The sequence below is a fragment of the Cricetulus griseus genome, chromosome 6 (genome assembly GCF_003668045.3).
Source record: "Cricetulus griseus strain 17A/GY chromosome 6, alternate assembly CriGri-PICRH-1.0, whole genome shotgun sequence".
Taxonomy (NCBI): domain Eukaryota; kingdom Metazoa; phylum Chordata; class Mammalia; order Rodentia; family Cricetidae; genus Cricetulus; species Cricetulus griseus.
In genome coordinates this window covers 38,651,714-38,664,618 of record NC_048599.1, presented here as the reverse complement: position 1 = coordinate 38,664,618, position 12,905 = coordinate 38,651,714, and the positions used below count along the sequence as shown (strand labels likewise).

The following is a 12,905-nucleotide window of genomic DNA, read 5'->3' as shown; positions in this document are numbered from 1 at the left end:
CGAATCCCACTTCTAAAGGCAATCATCTCTGTATGTGTGAATACCTTACATACTATATTTAAGCTAGTATTTCTGTTTCAGCTTACTCAAGAGGCTCTAAGTTTGGAGAATGAAAAGTAAATTTTAAAACTTAAGATGGAGAATGGTCTTTTCTGCCATTTCTCTGGAGAGGCAGGTCACTCTCTCTTTCTCCTTTTCTATACATCCTCCCTCACCCTAATAAACTTTCCACAATAAAAAAAGATGAGGAATGAATTTGTTTTTATTTTAATACTATGTTTTTATAATATTTATTCATTAATCCAATACTTTACTGCCTACAATATATAAAACATTGAACTAGGGGAAGGCAAAAGAGGGAATTTATAAGCTTTCATGCCCTTGATAGGCTCATAAGCAAAAAAATTATTGATTAACAAATCTATGACTTAACGCACCATACTGAGGCATTAAAACTTCTCTGCATGGGAGCTGGAGAGATGGCTCAGTGGTTATAACCATATAGATCTTGGTTTGGTTGCCAACACACACATGGTGGTTCATAAGCACCTGTAACTCCAGTTCCAGGGGATCCAATGCCCTCTTCTTTGACCTCCATATTACATATACATACATACAAACAGCTTTTTAAAAAATTTTGTTTGCATGTCTGGGCATGATGTGCTTGTGAATGGGGGATGGGGAGGAGGCACACAGGTCATATGTGGAGGTCAGTACAATTTTGTGTAGTTCTCTATTTCCTCCTTTACATGGATACTGAGGATCAAACTCAGGTTGCAGGGCTTGAGCAGCATCTTTACCTGCTGAGCCGTTTTGCCTGTCTTTAATTTAAAACAGGGTCTCACGTAGCCCACACTGGCCTCAAGATCACTATGTAGCTGAGGATGACATAGAACTCCTGATCCTTCTGACTTATGTTCCAACTGCTGGGATTACAGACATTTATCAGCATACCAGGATACAGGGAGATATCTATAGAAAGATTTTGCAGATACTATTCGGCTCAAAACTACAAACCTGTTTAAGATTTTACTGTCTAACAGAATGGGACTATTGATCTACGTACGTCCAATCCTAAATTTGCTCAAAAAGTTCTTTGGTCCTCAAACTTAACCCCAACCTCCCCCCACCAAATCCCAATATAAATAATGTGTCCCTTAGAAATTTTTCTGATTATATTTTGAGTAGCCACTGTTGAATTTTTTCAATCTCATTTATGGCCCTTCCTGCTACAATACTTTGTATTACAGGCTTGACTTTTCTACTTTAGATCAATGCTATCCAATAGCTAACAGTCAAAGGAGACAATTTAGCACTTGAAATATGACTCTTTCAACTTGAGATTAATACCAAAATAGAACGTGAAAGTATCAATTTCTTATCAATAATTAAATAGAAATGAAATTTGTATTTACTGGTTATAAATAAAAATTATTTCATCTGTTTATCTTGCTTTTTAATGCCACTAGTAGGAAATTCATTACTATGTATTTTTAGTGGACAGTGCCACTGGACCGGGGTCATCATACAGAGTTTAGCAGGTATCTGCCTAAGGGCATCTACAAAAGAGAAAGAAGAGCTAATACCAAATCTAATCTCCATTCATCAAGTCATACACTCTGTAGATGCTGTGAGTGCTCAAGGGAAATCAACATGTTGCTTCACTCAAAATCGCCATCCTCTCCAAACTATGAACCCCAGAACACCCTGTGTCTCTGTGGTCAGAGGACATGTGATTTTTTAAATTGCAAAAGGCATCACATAAGCTAGCAATAACTCTAAAGAAGGGGACCATGCCTTACAATGGTTATCTCTCAGAAGCTGAATGAACTAAATGAATACCCAATTGTACTTACCTTCTTCAAACACATTTCTTCCTATATAACAACATACAGCAATTCTCAGCACCATTCACTAGAAACCAAGATCATTTACCCAAGCTTTCATGTTTGCCTTCTGGTATTAAACCAAGAAGAAATCATTGCATATTACATATTGTTTCTTTCATAGCTTTATATTTTAGAATAAACATTTGACTGTTTTCATCACACTACAAAAATAACTGCTTACTTTTTTTTCCCCGAGATAGGGTTTCTCTGTATTCTTTGTAGCCTGTCCTGGAACTCGCTCTGGAGACCAGGCTGGCCTCGAACACACAGAGATCTGCCTGCCTCTACCTCTTGAGTGCTGGGATTAAAGGCATGCACCACTAATGCCCAGGCAACTGCTATTTTTTTTTTTAAAGATAACAGTAAAATAGTGAATACAGAAGAATCAGTACTCCCAACTAACCTGATTGCTTTTCTCTTTTTGTCTTAGAACAAGCGGCTGTTGGAGATTTCACAATTTCAGAGGTACTAGAATCTTTGGTCCTTGCTTTTCCTTTTTGTAGAGAGTCTGCACTGTGGTCAATGATGTTCTTTTTCCTTTTTGTATTTTCCAGAAATTCTTCACTATCCTTCTTGGGACTTATTTCTGAACCTATCTTCTGAGATTTACACAAGTTTTTCATGTTCTGAATTCTTTCAGAATTATTGAACTCATTTTTATTTATAGGATCCTTTTGTTCAGTTTTTTTGGTTTCTTTCTTTTTTTCCTCACCCAGCACTTTTGAATTCACTTCTTTTCCAGTTTCTTTTTTTTTCTGCTTCACTTTCTTTTGGTTCAGAACTTTGCTTTCTTCATCAGAGAGATCAGAATCAGAGTCCGAAAGGTCATAGTATCGTTTCAAGTCTTCCGTAGTGCTGTGGCTGATAGGGCGCCCTCTTTTGTCAACAGCATAACTCAACTTAAACTTTTTGTCATGAAACATGGCTCGAAACCTCTTATCAATTTTGACTTTTCGGTCCTTTTCTGGCATTTCCCAAAATCTGGGATCCTTTGAAACCCGCCTAAAGCGCTGGTCATTCATTATTTCTTGTTTGGATGACATTTTTAAAGTCTTACTGAAGAAATATCCAGAAAAACCAAACACTAAAAAACAAAATAAACATTACAATGATGGTTAATAATACAATTAAAATATAAAAAAAAAAACCACACTTGTTGATCATGTATGTGCCCACACATGTACATCCACACACTCTCTCTCTATAAATGTACATAATATTAAGGAAACTTAATTTCAGCTACCAACCTATTCTGGGTCAAACATTAAAAAATTATAAAATACAATCCTTACATTACAGATCACTTAAAACAAATTTAAGACAATGCAAACAGAATCCTAAGGCAATGCTTAGCAGCTGACTGCCCTCAATTTCTGTATTTCTAGATTGTATTTGTCATCGATTAAAAGATTTAACTAGGGCATGGAGTCATACACATGTAAACCAGGATTCTGAAGGCAGAGTCAAGATTTGACTCTGAGTTTGAGGCCAGACCTTACATAGTTACCTAGAGAATTGGGTTAGCCTGGGCTACAGAGTGAGACTGTCTCAAGAAACCAAGACTGATGCTTGGGAGAAAGTTCAGTCAGTGTAGTGCTTGCCGCATAAGTATGGTATGAATTTCATCCTCTAGAACACACATAAAAACCCTGCATGCCTGTATTCCCAGTGCTTGGTGGCTGGGTAGGCAGAGGCAGGAGGATCCCTGATCCTCCAACTTAGCTTACTTGAGTAGCTTCAAGTTCCAAAGAGAGATCATATCTCAAAAAACTAAGGTGGAGCGCAAGCAACCTCCCAAACATGAGCACACAGGGCATGGGCATGGGGCCGGGTGTGTGTGAGTAGCTGCATATGCAAAACACACACACACACACAGAAAAACAAAAGATTCTCAAATCTCAGTTGACCTCATTTGTTTCTCATCCTCTCATTCTATTCTCTTTGTTAACCTTTACTTCATATTTCTAAATCTTTCAGTCCTAAAAATCTGTCTTCTAGCTAATAGTGGTGGCGGGGAAATCAAGCCAGATTCACCTCAGAGTTCCTACTGTAAATCCTTGCATCAAGAACCAAAGTAGAGTATCACGCTACAGTTAATGAATGCCACTTTCTTTTTCTTAAAGGTTTTCATGAGTATGGGTGTTATGGCTGTATATAAGTCTGAGCATCACTTCGGTGAGTGATGTCCACGGAGGCCCCATGGGCATCAGAGGTAATGCTTGTAAATCTCGGAAATTGAAGACCTTTCTTCCAGAGGGGGCGAAAGCAACTTGACCTCACTACAAACGCTTCCCCGCATCCCTACAGTCCACTACCCGCTGCCCCGCCAGCTCCAGGCAGGCTGCTTCCAGAACGACCCTCCCACCTCACAAACTTTCGGGGAAAGCTACTCGCCTGAGGTCCCTCACGCAGCAGCCCTGAAGAGAACAGTGAGGCCAGAAAGGGGCAGAAAAACAGGCGCACTACTCACAAATCCCAAGGAGAGCCTGTCGGAGAACCAGACAGCTCCGCACTTTCCCTGCTCCGATCCCGGACTGAGTTCACATGGAGCGCACACCCACAATCCTTTGCGTGTCGCTCCGCCGTAACGGCACGCGAACTAGGCCAAAAACTACTTCAACCGTGTCTTGGAGCTCTTAGAACAATTTTGTGTCATTGTGCTAGCCGTAGTCCCCACCGGAGCATGCGCACAATAGAAGTTATGCCCTGCTGTGGCGCCGGGGCTGGAGATGCTACGACCGGGCGTGCTTTGGCGCCTAAGCCCGCGGCGGCTTGGGGGCTTGGCGGTTCCCGCTGGGAGCGGTGGACGCAGGGAGGTAGCTTCCGGTGTTCCTCCTTCGGGCAGCAGCTCGCCCAGAGCCCTAAACATCTTCGACCGGGAATTGAAGAGAAAGCAGAAGAATTGGGCAGCCCGGCAGCCTGAGCCCATGAAATTTGACTACCTGAAGGAGGAGGTGAGACTGTGGATCCCGGACGCAGGGAGGCGCGGAGCCCGGCTGCGCGGACCGGCCCACCGTGCCGTGTGACCTTGAGAAGAAGCTTCGCCTCTCTGGCCTTTCTGTTACCCTGAAAGGACGGGGCTCGGGCAGTGTGCATGACAGTCATTCATTCGCTCGGCAAGTACGGCCCCGGCCTGAGTTCCAGGGCAAAGCAAGACACCCCACCACACACCCCATCCCAGCCTCCGCCTTTGCAGGATAGCGTAAGGAGGGGGCGCGAGACACGCTTAGACAAGGCATGCAATTTCAGCTAAAGTCAGGTGAAGAAAAGGTGAATCGGTGGTATTGGTGACTAGGATGGTCAAGAATGGCTGCTGTGGCGAAACGTGTGAGAAATTAGTCGAGCTGAGATGGGATAGGTCGAGTCTCACGGGAAAAGGAAGAGATACGTACAGAACACCTGAGGCGGAAAGGACCAGTAGGGGCCCTTCATTTAGCACCTCTTTCTGTTCAAGAGAAGCACCCAGATTACAGCCTGAATGACGCCTTGTGACTGCAGAACAAAAATATATTGAATAAAGTATATGACAATTATTTCGGAAACAAGTAAAAGGCATTGCCATTTGGAATGATGTGCAAAGTGGGATGCTCAGGGAAAAGACTTAAAGTTACCTAATCCCTTACCCATTACCCTCTCAAAGCAAAACCAACCATATTCTAACTTTCAAAGAGTAATCACAGCTCTAGAATGTTTATAAGAGACTGAGTGGAGTGGTGGACTTCATGCCAGCTGTCACTAGCCCAGTGAAGGGTGGTACTTGCCATACAACTTCTTTTATATTGTGCTTGGGAGCTGCTTGGCTGTACTTTTCTAGACTTGGTGTTTACTAATTTGCAAAAATTACTAAAAGTAAAACAAAGCTGTTAATGTAGATTAAAAGTTGTTAATGTAAACTGGGTAAGTATGGTAACACATATCTGTGGTCCTGGCATTTAGGAGGCTGAAGCTGGGGGATTAAAGGGTTGTTATGAGTTCAAAGCCAGTCTGGGTTACCCTTTCTCAGACTAAACAAAACAAAAACAGTTAATTCATTTAGGAGTTACACAAAGTTTGTACAAAGTTTTTATTAAGTGATCAGTTATATACTTTTTTATAATTGTTAACCAAGTGAATAATTTTTATTTTATTATATCTCATGCTAATAATGTCTGTGAACAGTAATATATCAGTTGTATTTGTCCTAATTGGTGTTTCTTTTCTTTTCTTCTGTTTTTTTGATACAGGTTTCTCTGTAGCTTTGGAGGCTGTCCTGGAACTAGCTCTTGCAGACCAGGCTGGTCTCGAACTCACAGAGATCTGCCTGCCTCTGCCTCCCGAGTGCTGGGATTAAAGGCGTGTGCCACCACTTCCCGGGTTTAGTTGAGGTTTCTATTGATTGCTGTGATAAAAGACAGTGATCAAAAGCACCTTGAGGAAGAAAGGGTTTATTTTATCTTGCAACTCCCAAGTTACACTTCATTTCCGAGGGAAGTCAGGCCAGGAACCTGGAGGCAGGAACTGAAGCAAAAGCCCTAGAGGAATGCTGTTTTCTGGCCTGCTCCTCATGGCTTGTTTAGCCTGCTTTCTTATACCATCCAGGGCCACCTGCCCTGGGGGTGACACCACCCATAATGAGCTGGATCTTCCCACATTAATCATGAATGTGCGCTGCAGACTAGCCTGCAGACTAACTAATCTTACTTATGGAGACATTTTCTCAGTCACAGTCCCTCTTCCATGCCTGAGGTGGTGGCACACACCTTTAATCCCAGTACTCAGGAGGCAGAGGCAGGCAGATCTCTGCCTTTGAGGCCAGCAAGGCCTACAAAGCAAGTTCCAGGACAGCCAGAGCTGTTACACAGAGAAACCCTGTCTCAAAAAAACAAAAATAATTCCCTCTTTCAAATACACCTGAGTGTGTTGAGTTGACAAAAACAATTCAGGACAATGTTTCTTTTCTTTTTATTATTTTGTATCACATAGAATACAAAGGCCAAGTATGTATACCTATTTTTTTTAAGATTGTTTAGAGCAGGGTTTTGTTTTGCTTGTTTTGAGGCAAGATCTCACTGTAGGCCTGACTGTCCTGGAATTCATTATGTAATATATCCAGTCTGGCCTCAAACTCAAGAGATCCACCTGCCTCAGCCTCCCTGTTGTTTTTGAGACAGTGGTCTTTATAATATGTACTAGCTTGGAACTCACTGTGTCACCGTATATTCCAGACTGGCCTCAGACTTGTGGCAATCCCTGCCTCAGCCTCCTGAGTGCTAGGACTATAGACATAAGCTGCCATACCCAGCAGATTGTTTAATCTTGGTTTTATTACATTGGTTCTAAAGTAATTTGCTTCAGTTCGTTTCCAGGGATATTTTGTTATGTTTTACAATATTTTATCCATATTCAGTACTTATAGAGGAAGTTTCTGTGGGAAAATAGAAAATAGGATACAAAGTATTTGCCATTTTGAAACAAGTTGAATAGTAGGAAAAAAGAATTTTACTCCTCTGTTAAACCTACTGGTGTAATTAACCCATTAACTCTTGAAATCTTTCAGGTTGGAAGTCAGATTGCAGACCGTGTTTATGACATAGCCAGGTAGGAGACAGTGAGATGCAATCTCTCTCTCTCCCTTTCTTCTGCTCTCTCCTTGTCCTTCTGTCTCTCCTTCCCAAAACAGTCTCACTCTAACTCATAGGCCTTGCCTTGGACTGAGCTTAGACAGTCCTCCTTTGTTAGCCTCTTGAGCATCTGGGAATGTAGACAATGCTCCACCACTCCTGGTCAACAACAAAATCTGCTGTTGAATGGAGACTTAAGATTAAATGATGAGAGCTTGATATGTGGAATAGTGAATTCTGAGAAATTTAGATTTTTGAGATAGTGTCTCACTGTAGCCCAGGCTGACTCCCAGCTCACACATGCCTCCTGCCTCAGCCTCCCAAGTATGAGATTATAAGCATACCCAGCCCCACACCTGACTTTTTTTTTTTTTTTTTCTTTTTTCTTTTGGTTTTTTCAGACAGGGTCTCTCTGTGGCTTTGGAGGCTATCCTGGAACTAGCTCTTGTAAACCAGGCTGGTCTCAAACTCACAGAGATCCGCCTGCCCCTGCCTCTGTCTCCTGAGTGCTGGAATTAAAGGCAAGTGCTGCCACCGCCCCCCCCCTCCCCCAGCTTGACTGTTCTTTTTCTTGTCTGGGAAAGCAAGTGACGTTTCCTTCATTGTTCTATTGTTTTTTAAAAAATAGTATGGATGTAAAACTTTTGCCTTTCTTAAGTCTGAATGACTGATATACTTGGTTTAGCCCAAATTTAGTAATAGAGAGATTGCTCAAACTATGGAACTAAAAAATCGGCTACATGTGAAATTTTAAGATTTATTAAGTCTAAGTTTAGGTTTTACTGAAATGAACAGTAGATTCTTTTGTCATTTGAGAGAAAGAGAAGATAAACCTAGATCTGTTTCCCAGTTCATATAGGTGAGGCCTTGCCTGTTTTACCTTACGAATTGCTAATGATGGTACAGATTTTATGACAGTTCTGTAGGTAATGACTTGAGAAAGAACACTTTCATTAAATAATATAAAAATCTTGATGGCTCTGTGTAGGGGAAGCTGTAGCCAGCCCCTAAGTAGGCGTGGCTACAGCTTCCCCTACAATTACAGCTTCCCCTACAGCTCTGTTGCTGTATTCTTTGGGCATAATGAAAGCCTTATTGATTCAGGCTTATCACCATGTAGTACAATTACAGCCAAATAATGGCTTTATATTAGAATTGCTCTCTGGTATTAGCAAATCACTCTTTTTTTGTTGACTTTTCTTTGATATTCATTGAATTATAATGGAATAAATTTATTGTGGTCATCTGCTAAAAATAGGGAGAGTTTTATAAAATCACAAACTTTCCAGCTATATTTTAGCTATATTTAGCTATTCCTTTACAAAGAAGAGGAGTCTATTGCAAATAGGCCTGTCCTTGTTTCATTTTTGTCTCTAATTATTTTAAAGACAAAAAAATGGCTTACTATTATTATTTGCCCGAATTATAGTTTATTTGTGATTTAATAAATGAAACATTAAATTCTGCTTTTCATTTTGGAGTTTACAAACTGTGCCTCAGCTCTGAAGATAATAAAGCCAAGTCCATGAAAATTCTTGTGATTGTGACTGAAAGGATAATTTAGACATTAAATGTTTGGAATTAAATTATTTAAAATACTAGTAAATGTCCTTGTGTTGATACTCTTATATTATTAGAGTTCTTAATAGGCCTGGATTTGTAGCCACTTGTGCTTAGCATGCACAATTCTACAGTTTCTATCCCTTGTATCATAAGGAGAAACAAATAACCACAGAGCAGTTTGTATTATCGGTGCTCTGTTTTATTAATTTAAAAACTACACTATAATTTTTCAGGGTTGAGGTCTGTTTAATACTATTAAACAGTGAAATAACTAATTTTCCTAAACATTTATACTGTGCTGAATATTTCATACATAGTCAAAGCAGTAATCTTGTTTTCTATAACTTTGTTTTTGATTTTATGTGTATATATGTGCACCCACCTGAGTGTATATAATATACCATCTGCATGCAGATGCTCACAGAGGCTACAAGAGGGCATTAGAACCCTGGTAGTTAACCACCTGATGTGGGTGTTGGGAACTGGTTCTGGGTCCTCTGAAAAAGCAGCAAGTGCTCTTAACCACAGAGCTCTCTCTCTGGCCCCCAACCCAGCTTTGGCAACAATTCTTAAGAAAAATTAAACTGCAGTTCTTTTTGTTCTTCTGTTTATAGAAACCCATGGTTTACAGTTGATGTGTGTCCCAATTTAGAGGAGCTAGTCTTAGTATAGAGGTTTACTCTTCTGGCTCTGGATTCAGGTTGACTGAATTCAAGTGTTGATTGCTGCTTACATGAGATGTTTGGGTTGGGATCTGGAAAATAACTCGGTAGTTAAGAGGACTGGTTGGACTTCCAGAGGACTTGGATTCTGTTCTCCATACCTACGTGGTGCTCACAACCATCTGTAACTTCAGTTCTAAGGGATATAATGCCCACTTTTGGTTTCCATGGGTACCAGGCATACACATGGCACACATACATACATTGCAATCAAAACACTCAAATATATAAAATAAGAATTAAAAATATATAAAGAAAAGATATTTGAGTTGACTTACTTAGCACTGGACACTTGGAACTTACTGTACTCCTAAGTTTTCAGTAATTCTTGGAGTTTTTAGAGGGGCATGTTTTAACTTGTTTTTTCCCTGTGGTACTGGAAATTGAACTGAGAGGGCCTTACACATGCTAAGCAAGTACTCTACCACTGTGCTGTATCCCCAGCCCATGTTTTAAAATGCTTTATGAAATTTCATATGGAGAGTAGAACACATTTCTAAGTGTTTTCCTGCCTCAAAGTATTTGAGAAGTAAAGATAATCATCAGTTCACTGCTAAGTATGCCACTTTTTCCATGTTAATTTACATTTGTTTACAATATTTGGATGATTAAACTCTGATACCTTTGTCAAGTGTGTTCTTCAAATTCATGTCTAAACATTTTTGTTTGTTTGTGCTGGTAGAGCTTGAGCTTACACATACTAGGTAGGTGCTGTACCGATGACCTACATCCCCCACTCAAGGCTGGGTCTTCGTGGTTCATTATTAGGGCCTGTGGTTTAGTGACTAGATCAATCAGACTTGCTCTATACATTATATCTTCTGTTAGACACAGCTGGTACTGAAAGATGTAGTTACTACACTGTATTTACTTAAGAAAATTAGTTCTTGATTATTTTATGGATTGTATTGCAAAGCTTAGCTTCTTTGTTTATTTTTTTCAGAGATTTTCCCCTTGCACTGGATGTAGGATGTGGAAGAGGCTACATAGCCCAACATTTAAATAAGGTATACACTTATTTGGAAAATAAAATTGACCAATTGTGTGTGTGTACATGCACAGGCATGCCTGGAGCATTTGTGTATGTGTGTAGGGACATGTGTGCTCATGCACACAGAGGTCAGAGCACAGCCTTGGTGCCATTCCTCAGGTACTCTCCCCAGGTGCCATCCATCTTTGTGTCTTGTTTGAGACAGGGTCTTTTGTAGGCCTACTCCTTGCCAAGTAGGCTATACTGGAGAGCCAGTGAGCCTTGGGAGCTGTTGTGTCTTCTACCCCTTTGCTAGCATTAAAGGCACCACAGTGCCCAGCTTCTTTATGTGAGTTCAGGAAATTGAACTGAAATTCTAGTAATATGAAGGCAAGATAACTGACTGCTCATCTCCTCAGCCCCCAATTTAGTTAATTTTAAGGAAAGACTTCCCTGATCAGTTTAGTTGAATATTTAGATTTTGATTATGCTCAAATTGCTAAATATTTATTCAATGATTCTAATTCAATAATTTTTAAAGAAATTTGAGAATTCTAAAAAAAGTCAAGAATTTCTTTAAACCTATATAATTTTCTCTTTGTTCTCACTTTGTTTAAACATTTCTGATAATTCACCCTAAAATCTGGTGTGTAGCTCAGTGCTAGATTGCTTGCCCAGCATATGCGAAGCCCTGGATTTTATTCTTGGCAATGTAATATATATATATATATATATGTATATGTATATGTATATGTATGTATATGTATATTATACATGTATAAATACTCATAGTCAAGAAAAATTAATTTTGTTAGTTAAAAACTGTATAAAAGACAGCATTTAATAATACTTATTTTATTTCACATATAATATAAACCATGTGTTAGGATTTCAATTGCTGTGAGAAGACATCATGGCTTCCCCAACTCTTACAAAGGAAAATATTTAATTGGAACTGGCTTACAGGTTCAGAGGTTTAGTTCATTATTGTCATGGTGGAAAGCATGGTGGCATGTGTGCAAGCATAGTGCTGGAGAAAGAGCTCTACATCTGGATCTGCAGGCAGCAGGAAGAGACACTGGGCCTGATTTGAGCATTAGAAACCCTAAAGCCCACCCCCATAACATACTTCCTCCAACAAAGCCATACCTCCTCCAACAAGGGCCACACCTTCTAATCTGTAAGTGCAGTCATTCTCTGATGACCAAGCATTCAAATCTGTGAATATGGGAGACATTCTTATTCAAATCACCACAAACCATAAATACATTCATTTATTTACTTGCCCTTTAAGCCTTTGTGAGACACTGTGCTAGACACAATGATTAAAATAGGATTTTTTAAAAAACATTTATTTGTCTTATTTTTAATTATGTTAGGTAAGTATATTGGCGTGCGCACCTTTGTGCAAGTGCCTACAGTGAAGAGAGGCATTGGTTCCCCTGGGGCTGGAGTTACAGATGGTTGTGAACCACCTGACATGGGTGGGAAATGAACTTGGCTCCTCTGAAAGAGCAGAAGATGCTCTTAACTTCTGAGCTATCTCACAGCCCCTGGGATTTCTTAAGTAAAGTCTGTTTTGATAAAACATATATTTGAGTTGGGTTGTAAGGGGAATTTTGAGACTTCCCAAACAGTACTATTGACAATAACAAGTGCCATAGGAAATAAAACATTCATTAAAGTACAATGAGAGTTAAAGGATAGAAGAAACTTAAGGATTTATTTGATGGGGTCTGAGAGGCATGGAACCTGGCTTGGTTCATAGCATTGAAAATCAGCATGGCAGAAGGAAAGGGAGAGTGCTGTGAAATGTGATATAGTGATGCCTAAGGACCATTAATTTGGGCATGTTGTTTAAGAAAGATTAAAGAAGAGAGAATTGACAGACTCATGACAAGGTAGTGTTAAAGGCAGTAGTCTTGGAGGATGAAGCAAATTTAAAAGCTGTAATATATGAGGGACCTAGTAAACCTAGCAGAACTTGACCAGTGAGTGGACCTGGAATTCTCATTTGGATTTCTAGATATGTATGTATGTATATGTATATGTATTTGTATATGTATATGTATATGTGTATGTAGCTCCACTTCTTACTGCCTCCTTCACTTCACGATATTGGCCCTAGTTATCTATACCCCTTGCCTAAATTGCTGTAGTC

At 39.9% G+C, this 12,905-nt stretch overlaps 2 protein-coding genes across 4 annotated transcripts in view; one reads left to right on the top strand and one right to left on the bottom strand.

Moving 5' to 3' along the window:
* The window catches only part of Esf1 (ESF1 nucleolar pre-rRNA processing protein homolog), a 56,430-nt gene extending 51,916 nt beyond the window's left edge, over positions 1-4,514 (bottom strand). Inside the window, exons 1-2 of one of the 2 annotated variants that reach the window (XM_027421657.2) lie at positions 4,360-4,514; positions 2,293-2,973 (exon numbers count right to left, since the gene is read on the bottom strand). In XM_027421657.2, coding sequence (XP_027277458.1) covers positions 2,293-2,932 — 640 coding nt within the window. In that variant the 5' untranslated portion in view covers positions 2,933-2,973; positions 4,360-4,514. Of the gene's footprint in view, positions 1-2,292; positions 2,974-4,283 lie in introns of both variants that reach the window. The other variant, XM_027421658.2, reaches the window with a different exon arrangement.
* A 52-nt stretch (positions 4,515-4,566) lies between these two features.
* The window catches only part of Ndufaf5 (NADH:ubiquinone oxidoreductase complex assembly factor 5), a 33,685-nt gene continuing 25,346 nt past the window's right edge, over positions 4,567-12,905 (top strand). For both annotated transcript variants that reach the window (XR_003486506.2, XM_027421659.2), the window contains exons 1-3: positions 4,567-4,843; positions 7,426-7,466; positions 10,718-10,781. Coding sequence is in view for 1 of the 2 variants with exons in the window: in XM_027421659.2 (XP_027277460.1) it covers positions 4,619-4,843; positions 7,426-7,466; positions 10,718-10,781 (330 nt within the window). In the remaining variant the exon portion in view is untranslated. The remainder of the gene's footprint in view (positions 4,844-7,425; positions 7,467-10,717; positions 10,782-12,905) is intronic.